A 22,107-nucleotide genomic window follows, 5' to 3' on the forward strand; every position below is an offset into this window, starting at 1 on the left:
GAGAAGTAAGACTCTACCCTTCCCTTCTGCAATCTGGAAAAAGATACGAGAGCATCCAAGCCAGATCTGCCAGGCTTCTTCCCCCACAGCGTATGACTATTGTTCACATAAGCTGCTTGCCACCCACCTGAAACTTAACAGATCGGCACTCGTAATTACAACCCAGCACTGGCCACTAATAAACCTTCTTTGCATTCAACTTGCATGGGCCAAGCTCTGTTCTCCAGGGCCGTGTAACAGCTGTCGTGTCTCAGTTCTCAGGGAGTGTCAAACAGCGGTCTTGCTCCAATTTTCAGGTAGTATCAACAGCTGTCATGTTTACTTACCTCATCCAGCAAACAATCACTTTACAATTCAGTCTTGTTTACAAGATGTGGTCATGTGTCCTGTGGAGGCAACTCTTGCACAAGCAAGCACCACTCAGAAAATGTAAAACAAAATAAAATATAGCTGCGAGCAGCGATGACGGGCCCAAGCCGTCAGCATACGCCATCCCGGTGGCATCGATAAAACGGTGCCCAGCGAGCACACACATTACAGTAACCCTCTGGCAGTTTGGTTTTAAGGGATACGGCAATTAAAGGGTTATTCCAAACCATCAACTCTGTGAAACACACACACACAGAACAACATATAAAACTTTAAATTCTGTGAAAATATATTTTTCATTGGTAGTTGATGTTAGTTAATGCATTTACTAATGCTAACAAATGAGAAATTATTATAGTTACCAAAGGTTTTAATGATTTATAAGCATTTTTTAATGATTTATTTTTCCATTAACTAACATGAATAATTTATTCTAACACAAATGAATAAAGTAAAACATATATTGTTAATATTTAATGTTATTTGTGAATTAACCAATGTTAAAAACAACATTATTTAACTGTTGTTAATTTACATCATTAATAAATATATACCATTTAATGTTTATCAAAATCAATTCCAAAATGTGTTAATATATTATTACATTTTAAAGTTTTATCTTTTGAACATGACTATTTTTCTAATATTAAAAATATTTTGTTCATTGTAAGTTCATACTATCAATGAAGAATTAACATGCTGTAAAAAATATATTTTTCATTGTTAGTTCATGTTAATTAATGCATTCCCTACTGTTAACAAAAGAGACTTAATTATAAAGTGTTATCAAAACCTTTAATGCTTTATAAGCATTTTTTAAGGATTTTATTGAGAAGTTTAAACAGACCCTCTCTCTCTCTCTCTCTCTCTCTCTCTCTCCCCCTCCACACTCACTGAACTCACACAGTCAGTCACCCACCGCACACATTAGAAGCACAGAGACAGGAGAACTCTGATAGTTTTAATTTTCTGCTCTCCATAGTGTATTGTAAATTCATGAAATTAATCACATATCTCAGACTGTCTTGTTCTGTGTATGTAATTTTTTATGAAGTGTTTGGAAGCTGCTCTTTAAAGATAAAAAAAAAAAGTGTTCTTTTTTACTGTAACTTTAATAAATTGCCATTAAATCACCGTTCAAGATATCCTAAATCAGTCCGCAATGTAGCATCTTCAGTATCTTGGAAGCATGTGAAAAAATGTTTGGTGTGAATTTTTGGTTTCTGCTTGAAGGAGTATGAATTTGTTTACAGCCCGTTTAAAAAAAAAAAAAACACATAAAAAAAAAAAATAGCCGATTTCCTGTTGGTCGTAGCTAATGACTGTAAATTAGAAAGTTGTCCGGATTAATAAGAACAATTTATGTACCGAGTTTGGTGTCTGTAGCTATCATTATATATATATATATATATATATATATATATATATATATATAATCATTAATAATTATATACCATTTAATGTTGATCAATATTAATTCCAAAATGTGTTTATATATTATTACATTTTAAAGTTTATCTTTTGAACATGACTAATTTTCTAACATTAAAAAGATTAATAAATGCTTTAAAAAAATTGTTCTTTGTTAGTTCATACTATCATGGAAGAATTAACATGCTGTAAAAATATATTTTTCATTGTTAGTTCACGTTAATTAATGCATTTCCTAATGTTAAGAATTGAGACCTTATTATAAAGTGTTATCAAAATCTTTAATGATTTATAAGCATTTTTTAAAGATTTAAAAAAACAGACCCTCTCTCTCTCTTTCTCTCTCTCACCCACTGGCTCAATCCACACAGTCACTCACACAGTCACTCACACCCCACCCCACCCCCACCCCTCACTCAGCTGCAGGCTGACAGGGATCTCTCACTCAGAAGCAGTCTAAGTCTAACTCTCTGATAGTTTTCAAATTTTCTCCTCTGCATAGTGTATTGTAAATTCATAAAATTAATCACATATCCTCAGACTGTATTGTTCTGTGTATGTAATTTTTTATGAAGTGTTTGGAAGCTGCTCTTAAAAGATAAAAAAAAAAAAAGAAATGATCTTTTTTACTGTAACTTTAATAAATTGCCATTAAATCATCGTTCAAGATATCCTAAATCCGTCCGCAATTTAGCATCTTCAGTATTTTGGCATCATGATAAAAAATGTTTGGTGTGATTTCCGTGTTTCTGCTTGGAGGAGTATTAATTTGTTTACAGCCCGTTTTTAAAAAAAACCCACATTAAAATAAATATAGCCGACTTCCTGTTGGTCGTAGCTAATGACTGTAAATTAGAAAGTTGTCCGGATTAATTAGAACAATTTATGTACCGAGTTTGGGGTCTGTAGCTAAAACTAACCCCCTCATTTTTGACAAAAGGTGGCGCTATAGAGTGCCTCTTCCACGCCCGTATATGAGCTTTTTCCAGTGTCTAACTATCATTAATACTCATATGTGTGTTGAGTTTCATGACATTCTAAACATGTTATCTGCCTCAAAATCACCAGAAACGAATTTTCAACTTTGACACGTTGCCATGGCAACATAATTTTAGATATCAATCTTCCCTTCACAGTTTTACATCGGCCGTGTTTTGACATTATTCTGGTGAAGTTTGAAGCAAATCGAGTAAAAATAAGATGCTGAATTCAAAGCATTTTGAAAACGACACACTTCCTGCAGCCAGTTGGTGGCGCTATAACTTTCAGTCATAATAGTCACATCTATCCGATCGGCATCATACAAAGAACAAATCACTGAAGTTTGATCTACATCATACAATGTATGTGGACGTTATTAGGCATTTCCTGGGTCTCATTTTTCGCCATAACTTCATCGCCTCGCCACGGGCAAACCGTTCGACATATCAAAAATATCTTCGCAATTTAGCGTCCCCAATGTCCTGAGATCATGTTCACCGAGTTTGGTGGCAATCGTATGGAAATCCTCAGAGGAGTATATCAAATTCCAGAGCATGCGCTTTTTAAACAGCCCTGAATAGCCGACTTCCTGTTGGGCGGAGCCTAAGACATGCTGCGTGAAAGTTGTTCGGCTCAATGAGTTCTATATGTGTACCGAGTTTCATATGAATACGTGCAAGTATGTGTGAGCTATACATCAAGTTTTCTGACAATTTTCCAGGGGGCGCCGTAGAGCCCCTGTGCCACGCCCGGGTCCCAGCCTCAGCGGCGTCCTAATGGCCGCAGGTTCCAATGTGCGTGCCAATTTTCGAGAGTTTTCGGGCACGTTAAGGCCCCCAAAAGTGCCCGGATGATTGAAAAAAAAAAAAAAAAAAAAAAAAAATAATAATAAATATAGCTGCAAGCAGCGATGACGGGCCCAAGCCGTCAGCATACGCCACCCTGGTGGCATCGATAAAACGGTGCCCAGCGAGCACACGCATTACAGTAACCCTCTGGCAGTTTGGTTTTAAGGGATACGGCAATTAAAGGGTTAATCCAAACCATCAACTCTGTGAAACACACACACACACACACAGAACAACATATAAAACTTTAAATTCTGTGATTGTTCTGTGTATGTAATTTTTTATGAAGTGTTTGGAAGCTGCTCTTAAAAGATAAAAAAAAAAGTTTTCTCTTTTTTCTGTAACTTTAATAAATTGCCATTAAAACACCGTTCAAGATATCCTAAATCCGTCCACAATTTAGCATCTTCAGTATTTTGGCATCATGAGAAAAAATGTTTGGTGTGATTTCTGTGTTTCTGCTTGAAGGAGTATGAATTTGTTTACAGCCTGTTTAAAAAAAAAACCCACATTAAAATAAATATAGCCGACTTCCTGTTGGTCGTAGCTAATGTCTGTGAATTAGAAAGTTGTCCGGATTAATAAGAACAATTTATGTACCGAGTTTGGTGTCTGTAGCTATCATTATATATATATCTATATAAACATTAATAATTATATACCATTTAATGTTGATCAATATTAATTCCAAAATGTATTAATATATTATTAAATTTTAAAGTTTATCTTTTGAACATGACTATTTTTCTAACATTAAAAAGATTAATAAATGCTTTAAAAAAAATTGTTCTTTGTTAGTTCATACTATCATGGAAGAATTAACATGCTGTAAAAATATATTTTTCATTGTTAGTTCACGTTAATTAATGCATTTCCTAATGTTAAGAAATGAGACCTTATTATAAAGTGTTATCAAAATCTTTAATGATTTATAAGCATTTTTTAAAGATTTTAAAAAACAGACCCTCTCTCTCTTTCTCTCTCTCACCCAGCTCCTCAATCCACACAGTCACTCACACAGTCACTCACACCCCACCCCACCCCCTCACTCAGCTGCAGTGACAGGGAGCTCTCACTCAGAAGCAGCTCTGATAGTTTTTTAATTTTCTCCTCTGCATAGTGTATTGTAAATTCATGAAATTAATCACATATTCTCAGACTGTATTGTTCTGTGTATGTAATTTTTTATGAAGTGTTTGGAAGCTGCTCTTAAAAGATAAAAAAAAAAAAGTTTTCTCTTTTTTACTGTAACTTTAATAAATTGCCATTAAATCATCGTTCAAGATATCCTAAATCCGTCCGCAATTTAGCATCTTCAGTATTTTGGCATCATGATAAAAAATGTTTGGTGTGATTTCAGTGTTTCTGCTTGGAGGAGTATTAATTTGTTTACAGCCCGTTTTAAAAAAAAATCCACATTAAAATAAATATAGCCGACTTCCTGTTGGTCGTAGCTAATGACTGTAAATTAGAAAGTTGTCCGGATTAATTAGAACAATTTATGTACCGAGTTTGGGGTCTGTAGCTAAAACTAACCCCCTCATTTTTGACAAAAGGTGGCGCTATAGAGTGTCTCTTCCACGCCCGTTTATGAGCTTTTTCCAGTGTCTAACTATCATTAATACTGATATGTGTGTTGAGTTTCATGACATTCTAAACATGTTATCTGCCTCAAAATCACCAGAAACGAATTTTCAACTTTGACACGTTGCCATGGCAACATAATTTTAGATATCAATATTCCCTTCACAGTTTTACATCGGCCGTGTTTTGACATTATTCTGGTGAAGTTTGAAGCAAATCGAGTAAAAAGAAGATGCTGAATTCAAAGCATTTTGAAAACGACACACTTCCTGCAGCCAGTTGGTGGCGCTATAACTTTCAGTCATAATAGTCACATCTATCCGATCGGCATCATACAACGAACAAATCACTGAAGTTTGATCTACATCATACAATGTATGTGGACGTTATTAGGCATTTCCTGGGTCTCATTTTTCGCCATAACTTCATCGCCTCGCCACGGGCAAACCGTTCGACATATCAAAAATATCTTCGCAATTTAGCGTCCCCAATGTCTTGAGATCATGTTCACCGAGTTTGGTGGCAATCGTATGGAAATCCTCAGAGGAGTATATCAAATTCCAGAGCATGCGCTTTTTAAACAGCCCTGAATAGCCGACTTCCTGTTGGGCGGAGCCTAAGACATGCTGTGCGGAAGTTGTTCGGCTCAATGAGTTCTATATGTGTACCGAGTTTCATATGAATACGTGCAAGTATGTGTGAGCTATACATCAAGTTTTCTGACAATTTTCCAGGGGGCGCCGTAGAGCCCCTGTGCCACGCCCGGGTCCCAGCCTCAGCGGCGTCCTAATGGCCGCAGGTTCCAATGTGCGTGCCAATTTTCGAGAGTTTTCGGGCACGTTAAGGCCCCCAAAAGTGCCCGGATGATTGAAATAAAAAATAAAAAAAAAAATAAAAAAAAAAAAAATAATAATCCTTAGAAGAACAATAGGGCCCTGCGCCTTACTGGCTTGGGCCCTAAATATAGCTGCGAGCAGCGATGACGGGCCCAAGCCGTCAGCATACGCCACCCCGGTGGCATCGATAAAACGGTGCCCAGCGAGCACACACAATACAGTAACCCTCTGGCAGTTTGGTTTTAAGGGATACGGCAATTAAAGGGTTAATCCAAACCATCAACTCTGTGAAACACACACACACAGAACAACATATAAAACTTTAAATTCTATGAAAATATATTTTTCATTGGTAGTTGATGTTAGTTAATGCATTTACTAATGCTAACAAATGAGAAATTATTATAGTTACCAAAGGTTTTAATGATTTATAAGCATTTTTTAATGATTTATTTTTCCATTAACTAAAATGAATAATTTTTTCTAACACAAATGAATAAAGTAAAAAATATATTGTTAATATTTAATGTTATTTGTGAATTAACCAATGTTAAAAAACAACATTATTTAACTGTTGTTAATTTACATCATTAATAAATATATACCATTTAATGTTGAAATCAATGTTTTAATGTTTAAAATCAATTCCAAAATGTGTTAATATATTAAATATTAAATTTTAAAGTTTTATCTTTTGAACATGACTATTTTTCTAATATTAAAAATATTTTGTTCATTGTTAGTTCATGTTAATTAATGCATTCCCTACTGTTAACAAATGAGACTCAATTATAAAGTGTTATCAAAACCTTTAATGCTTTATAAGCATTTTTTAAGGATTTTATTGAGAAGTTTAAACAGTCTCTCTCTCTCTCTCTCTCTCTCTCTCTCTCTCTCTCTCTGTCTCCCTCTCTCTCTCTCTCTGTCTCCCTCTCTCTCTCTCTCCCCCTCCACACTCACTGAACTCACACAGTCAGTCACCCACCCAGTCACCTACCGCACACATTAGAAGCACAGTGACAGGATATCTCTGATAAGTTTTAAAATTTTCTTCTCGCCATAGTGTACTGTAAATTCATGGAATTAATCACATATCCTCAGACTGTCTTGTTCTGTGTTTGGTGTGAATTTGTGGTTTCTGCTTGGAGGTGTATGAATTTGTTTACAGCCCGTTTTGAAAAAAAAAAACACATAAAAAAAAAAAGCCGACTTCCTGTTGGTCGTAGCTAATGTCTGTAAATTAGAAAGTTGTCCGGCTTAATGTGAACAATTTATGTACCAAGTTTGGTGTCTGTAGCTATCATTATATATATATATAATCATTAATAATTATATTCCATTTAATGTTGATCAATATTAATTCCAAAATGTGTTAATATATTATTAAATTTTAAAGTTTCTCTTTTGAACATGACTATTTTTCTAACATTAAAAATATTTTGTTCATTGTTAGTTCATTGTAAGTTCATACTATCAATGAAGAATTAACATGCTGTAAAAAATTATATTTTTCATTGTTAGTTCATGTTAATTAATGCATTCCCTACTGTTAACAAATGAGACTTAATTATAAAGTGTTATGAAAACCTTTAATGCTTTATAAGCATTTTTTAAAGATTTAAAAAAAACAGACCTTCTCTCTCTTTCTCTCTCTCACCCAGCTCCTCAATCCACACAGTCACTCACACCCCACCCCACCCCCACCCCCTCACTCAGCTGCAGGCTGACAGGGAACTCTCACTCATTGAAGCATTGTAACAACTGTCTGATAGTTTTAAAATTTTCTCCTCTGCATAGTGTATTGTAAATTCATGAAATTAATCACATATCGTCAGACTGTATTGTTCTGTGTATGTAATTTTTTATGAAGTGTTTGGAAGCTGCTCTTAAAAGATAAAAAAAAAAAAAAAAATCTCTTTTTTACTGTAACTTTAATAAATTGCCATTAAATCATCGTTCAAGATATCCTAAATCCGTCCGCAATTTAGCATCTTCAGTATTTTGGCATCATGAGAAAAAATGTTTGGTGTGATTTACGTGTTTCTGCTTTGAGGAGTATGAATTTGTTTACAGCCCGTTTTAAAAAAAAACCCACATTAAAATAAATATAGCCGACGTCCTGTTGGTCGTAGCTAATGACTGTAAATTAGAAAGTTGTCCGGATTAATAAGAACAATTTATGTACCGAGTTTGGTGTCTGTAGCTAAAACTAACCCCCCCATTTTTGACAAAAGGTGGCGCTATAGAGTGCCTCTTCCACGCCCGTTTATGAGCTTTTTCCAGTGTCTAACTATCATTAATACTCATATGTGTGTTGAGTTTCATGACATTCTAAACATGTTATCTGCCTCAAAATCACCAGAAACGAATTTTCAACTTTGACACGTTGCCATGGCAACATAATTTTAGATATCAATATTCCCTTCACAGTTTTACATCGGCCGTGTTTTGACATTATTCTGGTGAAGTTTGAAGCAAATCGAGTAAAAATAAGATGCTGAATTCAAATCATTTTGAAAACGACACACTTCCTGCAGCCAGTTGGTGGCGCTATAACTTTCAGTCATAATAGTCACATCTATCCGATCGGCATCATACAACGAACAAACCACTGGAGTTTGATCTACATCATACAATGTATGTGGACGTTATTAGGCATTTCCTGGGTCTCATTTTTCGCCATAACTTCATCGCCTCGCCACGGGCAAACCGTTCGACATATCAAAAATATCTTCGCAATTTAGCGTCCCCAATGTCTTGAGATCATGTTCACCGAGTTTGGTGGTAATCGTATGGAAATCCTCAGAGGAGTATATCAAATTCCAGAGCATGCGCTTTTTAAACAGCCCTGAATAGCCGACTTCCTGTTGGGCGGACCCTAAGACATGCTGTGCGGAAGTTGTTCAGCTCAATGAGTTCTATATGTGTACCGAGTTTCATATGAATACGTGCAAGTATGTGTGAACTATACATCAAGCTTTCTGACAATTTTCCAGGGGGCGCCGTAGAGCCCCTGTGCCACGCCCGGGTCCCAGCCTCAGCGGCGTCCTAATGGCCGCAGGTTCCAACGTGCGTGCCAATTTTCGAGAGTTTTCGGGCACGTTAAGGCCCCCAAAAGTGCCCGGATGATTGAAATAAAAAATAAAAAAAAAAAAAAAAAAAAAAATAATAATCCTTAGAAGAACAATAGGGCCCTGCGCCTTACTGGCTTGGGCCCTAATAATCCTTAGAAGAACAATAGGGCCCTGCGCCTTACTGGCTTGGGCCCTAAAAATAATGCTGATTACCACAAAAAATAATTGACTCATCCCTTGTTTTCATTTAAAAACAAAAACAAGAATCAAGGTTCCAGTGTGAACTTATAATGGGTCAATTTTTGATGAATAAAAAGCAGAAATGTGAAGAATATATTTATATAAATCACTTATTTATTTTAAAACTTAACAGTTTTATTGAGCTGTAAAGTTGTCGTCATATTTTAATATTTCCATTGTAAATGCCTCACTGTAACCCAGATTTATGCTCTGGTTGAATTAGCATGATGGGGGCAGAAAGAGTCGTAACTCTTAGCCAAACAGGGGTCCAAATTCCACATGATAACACATAGTGGACATTCTCTCATGGGAAGCCTCCATCCTGACAGGCTTTCAAAAAAGGAGATGATAAGCCTCGTTTTATCTTTCTAAAACAAATCTTCACTGTTTGGACAAAGAAAATCCAGCAGACTGAAATATTTACATGATTAGGTTGACAGCTTAAATGTGCAAATAAATCACAGTGGATCGGTTAACTTATCAGTGCAGTTTGTGTGGGATCTAAGATAAGGCTCTGCACCCGTTCCACCAATAGAAAAATAAGCATGACACAATGCTCAAACGACCAAGAAAAGCAGCATTTTTTTCTTTTTAAAACACACATTTGTGTTCAATATAACATTTCTGGATTTTCATTTAAATTATACAGCTGTTCCTCAAAGAAAAGCCATCAAGCCATTGAGCAAATCTATACTGACCAATGTTTGTTCAGGCGTAACGCAATTCACATTAGACACCTTCACATTAGACACCTACACTGCACTTCACAAGGTGGAGATGAAACCATAAAGTGGCATTTCTACGTTAATACCTTCGGCTCTAAAAAGAAGTTCGCTGAAGTGTGTAAACAGTGTGGAGGAGTTGTGGAGCAATGCATTTCATAATAGCTGATCTTTACTCCATTTACCAGTGGAGTGGCTCACTGCCATGTGAATGGTGACATCGCTGTTGCCATAGCAGCACATGCTGCACCAAGATCACGTTCAGAGGAAGAAGGAAGGGAAGAAACTATGCAGGAAGATAAAAGAGGAAGGTGAGTGATCATGTGCACGTCAGAACAGAGCGTGTGTGCTGTGCGATGAGGTTAAAATGAAGAAAAATCGGAAGGGAGCTCTAAAGTTACACATCACAACAGAACTTGATCCATGGTAGATTATTACATAACGTTCTGCCCTACGGTTTCACTGATACACTATAAAGGTCGGGACACGCAAAAGGTAATGGCCACGTCAATATGGTCTCTACTACCATCCAGGCAGGTGAAAAGCGATAACATAAACTGTAAGCTTTCTATAAATTAGACATTGACATATATTGGCCAGACCAATTAAACAGTAATTTTTATTTTAAAGGTGACACAGAATGGGAAACTGTATTTACCTTGGCATAGTTGAATAATAAGAGTTCTGTACATGGAAATAACATACCGTGAGCCTCAAACACCATTGTTTCCTCCTTCTTATGTAAATCTCATGAATGCAAAAGATCACTGAAAAATAGGCGAATCAGAACATAACACTGACTGTGACGTTACAGTTGGGTTCACTAATATGTACGCCCCCAACATTTGCATATACCCGCCCATGTTCTAGGACAGCCGCCAGCCGAACCATCAGAAGTTCTGCAGGTATTGTGAAGAAACAAGCAAGGACAACAGCGAAAATGGTAGATCATGGATAAATGTTCTGTTCCAGGCTGTGCAGGGGATGTGAAGTGTGTGGATGGGTTGGTGTCTGTATTCAGAAAGGCAATTAGTTAGCTCCTTGCTAGCGGTAGCCTGTTATAGTACAGTACATAAGATTTCACTTAGCACATAAACAGATTAAGGAGAGATGACGATAAGGATAAAGATAATGGCGAATGAATTACAGATCCTGAGCACCACTGACAAGCATCTGATCTTGTAAAATGTGTGCTAAGTACTGCCGCTGCGTAGTATAAACAGAGTACGTGCGATCGCGAATCTCGAAAGTGAAAGTGAAACTAAAAAGAGATTGTGCATTCCAAAGCAGTTTCTATGTCCCGCATATTAATAAAGTGCTGTGTGTTTGAGGTCATTGTCATGCTGGAAGACCTAGCCACGACCCATCTTCAATGCTCTTACTGAGGGAAGGAGGTTGTTGCCCAAAATTGCTAAAACTGCCCGGTCCTACAGATTTGCATTATATAATATTAAGAAGATCAGGCCTTTTCTCTCGGAACATGCAACACAACTCCTTGTTCAGGCTCTTGTTCTGTCCAGACTTGACTATTGCAATGCTCTCTTGGCAGGTCTTCCAGCCAATTCTATTAAACCTCTACAATTAATCCAAAATGCCGCTGCAAGATTAATCTTTAATGAGCCGAAAAGAACGCACGTCACACCTCTGTTCATCAATTTGCACTGGCTACCAATAGCTGCTCGCATTAAATTCAAGGCATTAATGTTTGCCAACAGAACCACCTCTGGCTCTGCACCCCTTTACCTAAATTCATTAATTCAGATTTATATGCCCTCTAGAAGCTTGCGTTCTTCAAGTGTACGATGCATTATTGTACCATCCCAAAGACACACAAAAACACTTTCACGGACTTTTTCATTAACTGTTCCCATCTGGTGGAATGACCTGCCCAATTCAATCCGTGTAGCCGAATCCTTACCCATCTTCAAGAAACGGCTAAAAACGTATCTGTTCCATCTTTACTTGACCCTCTAACTCTAGCACTCTCTATTCTAATTTAATTTTATCTGTCTCTTTATTTAAAAAAAAAAATATATATAAATTAATAATAATATTTATCTGTACTGCGTTAGGCTAACTGAGACTTGTAATAGCACTTGCACGTTGCCGCTCTTTTGTTGGTTTTGATTGCTTCTTATGTCCTCATTTGTAAGTCGCTTTGGATAAAAGCGTCTGCTAAATGACTAGATAAAATAAAATTAAATAAAAAAAATCTCACGATACATGGCCCCATCCATCCTCCCCTCAATACGGTGCAGTCGTCCTGTCCCCTGATCCCTCACCTTTCTCAGGATCATTGATACTCCACGAGGCGAGATCTTGCATGGAGCCCCAGTCCGAGGGAGATTGACAGTCATCTTGAATTTCTTCCATTTTCTAATAATTGCACCAACAGTTGTTGCCTTCTCACTAAGCTGTTTGCCAATTGTCCTGTAGCCCATCCCAGCCTTGTGCAGGTCTACAATTTTGTCCCTAGTGTCCTTAGACAGCTCTTTGGTCTTGCCCATAGTGGAGAGGTTGGAGTCTGATTGAGTTCAAAGAGGTGCAATTAATACAGGTAATGAGTGGAGGATAAGAGGGCTTCTTAAAGACAAACTAACAGGTCGCTGAGAGCCAGAATTCTTGCTGGTTGGTAGGTGATCAAATACTTATTTCATGCAATAAAATGGAATATAATTATTCAAAAATCATACAATGTGATTTTCTGTTTTTTTTTTAATATTCTGTCTCTCACAGTTGAGGTGTACCTACGATGAAAATTACAGATCTCTCCATTCTTTGTAAGTGGGAAAACTTGAAAAATCGGCAGTGTATCAAATACTTATTTGCCCCACTGTAGTTCCAACTTTCCTTTAAGGGGTAGGTTTAGGTGTAGGGTTGGTGTTATGAAAAAGGAAAAAAAAAAAAAGAAAAAAAAAAAGGTGTGTATGACCTTGTAATTTCAAGACGTGGTGACCGCAGTGTTTCGAGCGCATGTGAAGCTGGTCTGCTGCGTCTTGCAGACCGGCGAACACAGCTGGATCAATGTCTATATATCAGCACTGAGCTGAAAACTAATTCATCGACTACAAGCTCCAAACGAAACAGAATGTAGTCGCTTGGTGCATGATCTACATCACTTGCTATTAATAAACGCATATCATTAGCAATGGTAGTATCCACAGTAGTACAGCTGTAAAGATAACGATCCTGTTTAACCAATCCTACATGGAGAGAGGTTAGGACCGCCTACCTTATTAACATACGGACACAGAAATACAGTAATAAATGCAGAAATAAATGTAGTGTAACACAAATGGTACAAAAACAGTACAATTAAAAATGACACTTTTGACAATTTATTTATTCATTTATGTATTTCTACATTTATTTATTTCAGCATTTAATTAATTATTTATTGATTTATGTATTTCTATATTTATATCTTCATTTATTTATGTATTTAATTATGTATTTCTACATTTATTTATTTATGCATTTATTCATTCATTATTTATACTTAAGTCATTTCTCGTCCTCAATATATGGTTGGCTAAGACAAGCTAAGGACACACAGCTGTAAAAACCACACTGACACCCACAAATGAATTAATATCCTTATCGACATATTTACATAAAACTGCAATGACATTTGATTACAAACCATAAAGTCTTATCAGAAAATAAATACAGCGTGTATTATGGTATATTGCTAAATTGTAACTACTCTCCACTCCCCTTGACCTCACCGATTAGCCTGCTATTAAGGGGAACAAAAGATAAATGAACAATCTGAAGTTCAAACTGATCACCGATCTTCATGTTTGAACTGAGAAGATCTAATTTATGAATTGTTACATTAGGGTAAAAACCATATACTATACTAATACTAGTGACCGATACACTATTGTTTGGGGTCAGTGTAATTATAATTTTTTTAATTAAATGAAAAGTTTTATTCAGAAAGGGTGCATTAAATTGATCAAGTAAAGACATTTATATTATCTTATTTTATAAATACATATGGTACTTTTATCTTTCTATTTCTGAAAAAAAAAAGAAAAAATGTATCACGGTTTCCACAAAAATATTGAGTAGCACTGTTTTTTTTAACACTGATAATAATATATAATGTTTCTTGAGCAGCAAATCAGCTTATTAGAATGATTTTTGAAGGATCATGTGACACTGAAGACTGGAATAATAATGTCTGCTGAAAATTAAATTTTGCCATCAGAGGAATAAATTACATTACAAAATAATATTACAATAAAAGTTATAGTAAATTGTAAAACTTCTGTTCCAACAAATGCAGCCTTGGGGAGCATAAGAAACTTAAAAAAAAAATCTTACCATTCAAAACAAAGCTCACTTCTGAATGTATTCAGTGTGTATAGTCGGTATTTGCTCATTTGGTCAATTAAAGTGCTTAAGTCAATTAACAGTACTTCACTTGTCTAAAGTGGTTCCAAAATAACTAAAATAATTGTTACGTTTCTGCAAAATTATTGTGTATGCCTCATCTGCTTTCATTAAAAGCTGATCACAGAAAGCAGTATCTGCCGATCCGATCACCGATACCGATCTTTTTATCATGTAGAATTATTTATAGTGATACTCCAATCAGTATTTTTAAACATTTATTCAGTGCCAGAATTTCATTTTTGAAAGTGGGGGGAATTCCCCTCTTAGGTGACTCTTGTGAGAGAGGATGTGTTTTATTTGAAGGGTAGAGGGGGGGCATTTTTCAATAATATACATTTATCTCACCTAAATGTTTGATCATCCGGTGCATTTTTGTTTTTACAATCGTGCAATTGTTGCAGAAAAGCTTACACACAGCACAAGCCTGATTTCACACAGGAGTCCACTACTGATCCATCCTTTTACCACAAACACAACATTTATCCATTATTTTGATTTCAGATCCAAACATTGTTACTGAAAATGCTTTTACATTGTGATTTTTTTTACAGTAATACAATCTTTATAGATCTGTTTAAATACAATAAATATAAGAAACAAATTATTACTTTTTTATGCTTTTTACTTTTGCATTTAGGCTACTTTTACATTTATATATTAAGTTGCTCAAGCAAGTGGCAAAACATTTAAACTACTTTTCTTATATCACAAACATTCTAAATTAACTTATGACTGGCAGAAACAGTCAGCTCTACTGAATTTTCTTTTGCATTTAAATCTTTATTACAAGCAATCCTGCGGTTTATAAAGAACTTTGCTTTCCATACCTCCATGAGTGCCATCAATTATTGCCTTGTTGATCTAAAACTGCTCTTTTCTTTTAAACCTAGCCAAAAAGCCACATGAGATGACTCTGAAACACAGTAGACTTTAATTATATGCATTTATAGTGTAATTACTACATTTCCGTGTCAATCCAAGTTCATATTTACCGCAAACAATGCGCTGTCACTTTAATTCAGTTCATGCAGTACAGCAAAGATAGACTAGGTGCGGAAACAATGTCTGCACTGCTGCAGACGCACCGCTCCTGGAACATACTACCGGACCGCAACCGCGTGCAGTGTTACTCTGATCCGTTAACATGAGCGCGGAAAAATACGCACCATACGAACTGCAAACAGAGTAATGTGAACCTGACATTATGCGTGTGTGCCAGGAGAGTGCGCGAGCGCTGAATGGTTAAACACTGGCAAGAATTAACCAGAAAAGCAATTTATAAACTTTTCGTAACGATGCAACACTGCCTCTATTGTGCAAGTGACTATTCCGGTGTCAACTATGCAGCAGGCAGCTCGCTTATAATGCAGATGCGGGCTGCATCCAAAAACAGCTGCCTTTGGAGGACACATTCCAAGGTAGGAAGGCATCAAGGCAAATCCGAATCCAAAGTTAGCTTCACTTCCTGTCTCATGAGATACCTTCATCTGATCGATTTTTGAAGGCAGCATAGATGTATCCTTCGCTGCCTTTGATCTTCCACAATCCTGTGCGTTCCATTCCGTGACAGTTGAGCTAAAAATTAAAGATGGCGTCTGAAAGTTGCGTTTGGTGGTTAGTTTGTGTAAATGTATATGTCTAATTAAGTTTTTGCACTTTTGATGTTATTTCTAGCGAGAAATTAGTATTATAGTAATTAAATATTCGTTTAGTTATCACCAAAACATGTTCTATTTTGTTGTAGATCATTCGTGAGGTGCCTCCGTGCAAAAACGCTGCCTGCAAAGTCATTGCCTCATAAGGCAGCGAGGCAGCAAGTCACCTGCCTAAGTTTTCGGATGCAGCCGCGATGTGATTTGAAGCCATTTGCGCATTTTGAGAGGGAAAGCGCATGCAGTGATTCACACAGGCTGTTTATGAAATTGTGTCTCACAGAAAGTTTCATATTACTTTATATGTTATTTAATGAATAAATATGAGTTGTACCTCACCTTCAGCTTTATCATTATTTTACCCGTGCCGGACAGAGACGGTGCTGCTGCATGTCGTGCTAAACCTCTCACGGCACAAGCGTCATCAGCTAGAGATCGGTTTTTTGAGATCTGCCTTTTTAGAGACCGCCGCTCAAACATCTCAATGCGATTATCGGCTGATAATGATCGGTACCCGATCAATCAGAGCACCCCTAATTAAAAGTTTAAAGGGATAGTTCACCCAAAAATTTAAATCCTGTCATTAATTACTCACCCTCATGTCATTCCAAATCTGCAAGACCTTCGTTCATCTTCGAAACGCAAATTAAGATATTTTGATGAAATCCGAGAGCTTTCTGACCCTTTTGGTTTTATGGATTTGGAAAGACATGAGGGTGAGTAATTAATGAATAATTAATTTTCATTTTTGGGGTGAACTATCCCTTTAATATTGGCCTGATGGCTACTTGGAATCTCCTATGATAAAAGAGTAATCTGATTCATGTGGTACAAACAGGATCTGATCGGTGTGTCACACTGACCTCGGATTTAATTCTGGAACTGTGAATCGCAACGTGCCACTTATTAGCAGCATGAGAGGGGATTTGTTAATGGCATGACCTTTAGCCCTGAGGACTATCATCATGACTGTGCAAATAAACACAAAGAGAGAGGGGCTGTCTTAACAGATGAGCTGCAGAGCTGTCAACATACTTCTGGGAATCAGTCAGCAGTGGTGGTTAATTATTTTCTGAGAGCAAAAACAAAAATCTATTCATCCCCCTGCTGCCTTCAGCCTTGACTGTGATTAGAGCTGAAAATTTACATTTATAGGTGCCACGTGGCAGACTAACTCAAACACACTAAGATGACACATCTCTGTTCCAAAACCTAGTGAGCAACCCATCTAGACAGCATTTTAAAATCTTGATGAAACTGAAACAGCGACAGGTCTTTTCTTCCATATTGTGATTTACATATGAATGAAAAGGATTGTGGAAAAAGAAAAAAATATAGGGTTGGAACTTGGTTCTATTCGTTGGTTGTTGATCAGATGAAGGCAGACCTTAATGTGAGCAAGCAATCGATTGTAAAAAAAAAAAAAAAAGTGGCAGGGTTAGGCGGACTAAATTATTGGAGAAGTCCTGCAAACATCACCACATAAATAAATCTGTTGTTTCAATGGAAAAGTGAAAACATATGCATGGATGAATTGCTCGCAATGAGATCAATTACCTGCATTTAGAAAATAGAAACACGTGCATTTCATGTCAACATTTCTAATGATACTTATTTGATTTCTAATACTTATTAGATGTCAATATTAATTGCATGCTAACAAAAGTATATCAGTATCATTCGAAAGTTGATTCTTCTATGCTTTTTACATAGCACAATATTTTGTAGTTGTTACCTATGAAAATTATGGAAAAATCAGTCACTTTTTATGTTCCATTTCAGTTAGGATGCTGCCTAGGAAGGAAGTTCACATTGCTCATCCATCTGCCATTAAAGTAGCTATATGAATATTCCTTTTACACAGCTTGTCTGAGTGTCAGCGCCACATCAAGTGGAACACCGACACGCCTTTTCCAGCGCAGCCATAGAAACCACACAAATCAGAGTTGTTTGCCTTCTGCATTTGCATGAAACAGCTGAGAAACAACATCTGTGGTAGGTGAAAGCGACGGCCAGAGACGAGTCATCTAAAAGCAGCTTACATGTAACTAACTAGGTAAGCAAGCATGTGACGTAACAGGTGTCTCACCTCATCCTGGCTGGTCTCTACTTTGGGGTTGCTGGCGGTTCTCTTCAGGTTGCTGCTGAGGCTGATGCTGACGGTGGCATCGGATTTGGAGCGTTGGTGGGTGCGTTTGGAGGGCGACAGGCTGTGTTCGCTCATGCTCTGACCGTGATGGTGGGGTGGGGGACAGGAAGGGGGAGGCTGCGGCACCTCCCTGCGGATGCGCTGGCTGGAGGGCTTGAGCTCGTCTGACAGGATGAGTTTACGCAGTTTGGTGCCACGGGAGTGGCGCTGCGTGGAGATGTGCATGTCAGAAGAGTAGGCCCCCAGCAGCCAGGCGCACTGCAGGGAGAAATTGATGCTTTGCCGGCAGCGGTGAACCACGTAGGGCTTGATGGCGTCGCCCACATCCTCGTCCATGTGGATATACATATTGAGCAACTGGGGCAAGTAGAAGTCCACGTCTTCGTTCCGGAAGCTGAAGAGTCTATTGCCGATGTAGGCTTGCACGCCGGGCTCCTTAGAATTGTAAAGATAAGAGATGGCCATGGAGACGTCAAACAGCTTGGACTCAAAGAGCCGCAGGAGCCAGGACTGCTTGGATGAGTTGATCTTTTGACGGCGTCGCACGTTCTTCACAGGCTCTGCTTCCTCCTCACTGATCTTGGGAGGTTTTCCTCCATCTGTGGACTCGGGGTGTGCTGTACCGTTGATCAAAACTGGCTCTGAGCTGGCTGAAGATACTTCTCCATCGGCCTTCAGGAACTTCACCTTTTGAAGAACTTCCTGGCAGGCTTTCTTAGCCATCTCGGTATCAATGACCAGGCAGAGTTCACCCACTCCCTCGGATATGACATCTAGAGGGGGGCTGGAGGTGGGCAGGCCTTCACAGGTGCTCGGGCTGGAGCTGGTGAGGGGACAAGGGCCAGAGGAAGGAGATGAGGGCAGGGACAGCGAGGAGGTGGTGGAGGAAGCGGATGGGCTCTTCTGTAGCTCCTCAAGCTGGGTGGGGGAGAGCTCCAGCTCTGTGTCACCCATGGCCACACACTCTCAGGCCACTGCAAAACACAGAAAGACAACAAAACACACCATCAGCTTTAGTAATGACAACAGGATGGATCACAATGCATTTAAAATGCTGTAATGTGAAACTGATGAGTGAAACAGACTGTTAAGCAGGAAAGATGTGGGGTGGGACTTTTCAGTGGCAGAGAAATTACCTACACTACCATTTAAAGGTTTGGGGTCAATAACTTTTTTTTGAAAGAAATTAATACTGTTATTCAGCAAGATCGCATTAAATTAATCAAAAGTGACAGTAAAGACATTTATAATGTAACAAGATTTCTACTTAAAAAAAAAAAACCCTTTTCTTTTGAACTTTGTGTTCATCAAAGAATCATATTAAGCAGCACAATTGCTTTCAAAATTGATGATAATAAGAAATGTATATTTAGTGGCAATCAGCATATTAAAATGTTTTCTGAAGGATCATGTGACACTGAAGACTGGAGTAATGGCTGCTGAAAATTCTGCTTTGCCATCACAGAAATAAATGGCACTTCATAATATATTACACTTTGAAAGCATTGTAATAATATTTAACAATGTGAATGTTTTACTGTATGTTTGTTTAAAAAAATCATGCTTGGTGAGCATACGATACTTCTTTCAAAAACATTAAAAAATCTAAGCAATCCCCAACTTTTGAATGGTATTGTAATGGTGAAAGCAAACAAACATTTAAGACAGTTTTGCCTTTAAAATATCAACTTACATATAGGTCTAAAAGTCAGAGAACAAAAAGAACTTCCATGATGAACTGTTACTAAACCTGAAGTTGACAACATGTGACCGCACATATTGTAAACAGCCATTCAAATTTAAAATTCATAATAACCCAGAGGAACAGGCTTTATTAAGCACCACTTCCCCAGGTTTACGACGCCCACTGATCCACAGCTACGCAGGACAGCACCATAATCCGCCTCCAGCAGATTACCAGCAGGCCAATATCAGATAAAGCAAAGCATCAGTCTCAGATTCCACAGAGCTGCTACATTATAAAAACCCATTGTGCTTTAAAACAGATCAGGCTGTCAGAAAGCGGCAGTTCACCACATTAAGTTCCGTCACCTCTAGAAGTACCCATGGTTCTACTTTCATGTTGTTAACAGTAGTGATGGAAAGTCCTCAAGTTGACAATGGAAAGTCAGATAAATTAGAATCATTAGTTTAGCTAAATCAGCTTAAGCAAAATAGTTTGTTCTTAGATCATTGAAATGTAAGACCAGGAATAGAAACTGTAATAGATTAAATCAAAACTGGTTCTGAAAGCGATGAGATTAAAGCACATGTCAAATGGTGGAGACTGAGTCAGCCTTGGCGAAGATGCCAGCTCTCCTCTCACATATCACATGCTGACTCAAACTCTGGTGGATGGTTTACTCCAAACAGACAGTTTGTATGTTGTTCTAGCTTACCAGCTCTTTCTCCAAGTTAAATCATGTGAAACTGAAATACACTGCTCTACAACAAGCCTTGACTGATAACAGTGAGAGTTGCAACACCGATTCACCCAATCAAACCAAAAGCACAGGCCTACTTCTATTGTTCAGTATCAAAACCTTTCACTGAACTTCTCCAATTGCAATGGAAAAAGTAAATTCAATCAGCCTTTGCCCTGAAATGTGAGAGAAAGACAGTGATCTAGAGGAACACAAAACATGTAGATCATGAACTATCAGTCTCAAGAGTCTCCTTCTGCCAACGCCCACAACACTTTCCACAATCCAGAACCATTATCATCTAACTGTTTGACGAAACCCTTGAGTAACAAGACTGTCACAGTATAAATAAACCATGAAATTCAATAATCTTGAGATCAAACACACTGAAATAAAATCAACAAACTTAAAGCCAAGTCTGTAGAGACAATCTTTTGCTATAATTTGGCTTGATGTGATGCATCAACTGGTTGGATCTGGACATAATATTCTAGATTAACTAAAACAACAATGAACTAGTTAATCAACTTGCCATAAAAACACACTATCAATGTTATTACTTTTTATGTTAAGTTAATTAGTTAAATAGAGCACAAGCACATCAACCTAAATATTTGCAGTCATGGCTGCCAAAAGTCGTAATAACACCCATATTTATACTCTGATCTGCTTTATAATCAAAACATGACTTGTTTTGTCCTATTTCAGACGTTAAACATTAAGCAGTCTATTAGTCAGATGACTTTTGCATTAAAGTTAGCATCTGAGCATGTTTAGCTGAGACCTTTAAGAGACACATCGACTACTTTTCTCTCTTGTAAAGCTCAAAGAGATATTTCCCTTAAAACAGTATAAACAAGAACATTATTTAATTAACACTAGTTATTATTAAATGTTCAACTGTTATGAAGGCCTGAAAGGATAAGCCTCATAAAAACACAAACGGATGCTACACTTAGCCAAGCAGCTAACGCAACGGCTCTACTTTAGAACGTCCTTCTACTTTTGAACCGACCCAAGGGAACATATAAACATATGACTTACCTCAAAATAAACCGGGTGAAGGCTTAAATGATCGGTTTATCTGTATTTTAACTGCCCCATTTGGGAGTCGCGGTTCTCCTGTTGCTGAATAGCCAGTGTGGTTCACTAAGAAAGTGAGTGGAGACTCGGGAGAGATGACACGCCGGGGCTGTCCACATTAACTGCCTGATTCCAGGCAGCATACAACACGTCCAGTCTGTGCCTCAAAACACAGAGAGCTGCCTACCAAGACAACACTATTGGGCGTTTAGGCAATGCCAACAAATGCTGTCTAAGCAGGAAGCCCACTAGGCTTTGAAACACAAGAGGGTGATACACATATTACATGCTTGCTGTTCTTTTATTTACGC

General features: G+C 37.6%; 1 protein-coding gene across 2 annotated transcripts in view; it reads right to left on the reverse strand.

Moving 5' to 3' along the window:
* LOC306877541 (phosphatidylinositol 4-kinase beta) overlaps window positions 1–22,107 on the reverse strand; it is a 32,245-nt gene extending 10,138 nt beyond the window's left edge. Inside the window, exons 1-2 of one of the 2 annotated variants that reach the window (XM_079429365.1) lie at window positions 21,758–22,107; window positions 18,231–19,264 (exon numbers count right to left, since the gene is read on the reverse strand). In XM_079429365.1, coding sequence (XP_079285491.1) covers window positions 18,231–19,244 — 1,014 coding nt within the window. In that variant the 5' untranslated portion in view covers window positions 19,245–19,264; window positions 21,758–22,107. Of the gene's footprint in view, window positions 1–12,367; window positions 12,483–18,230; window positions 19,265–21,757 lie in introns of those variants that run through there. The other variant, XM_079429366.1, reaches the window with a different exon arrangement.

This window comes from Barbus barbus (assembly GCF_936440315.1).
Source record: "Barbus barbus genome assembly, chromosome: 12".
NCBI classification, from domain to species: Eukaryota; Metazoa; Chordata; class Actinopteri; order Cypriniformes; family Cyprinidae; genus Barbus; species Barbus barbus.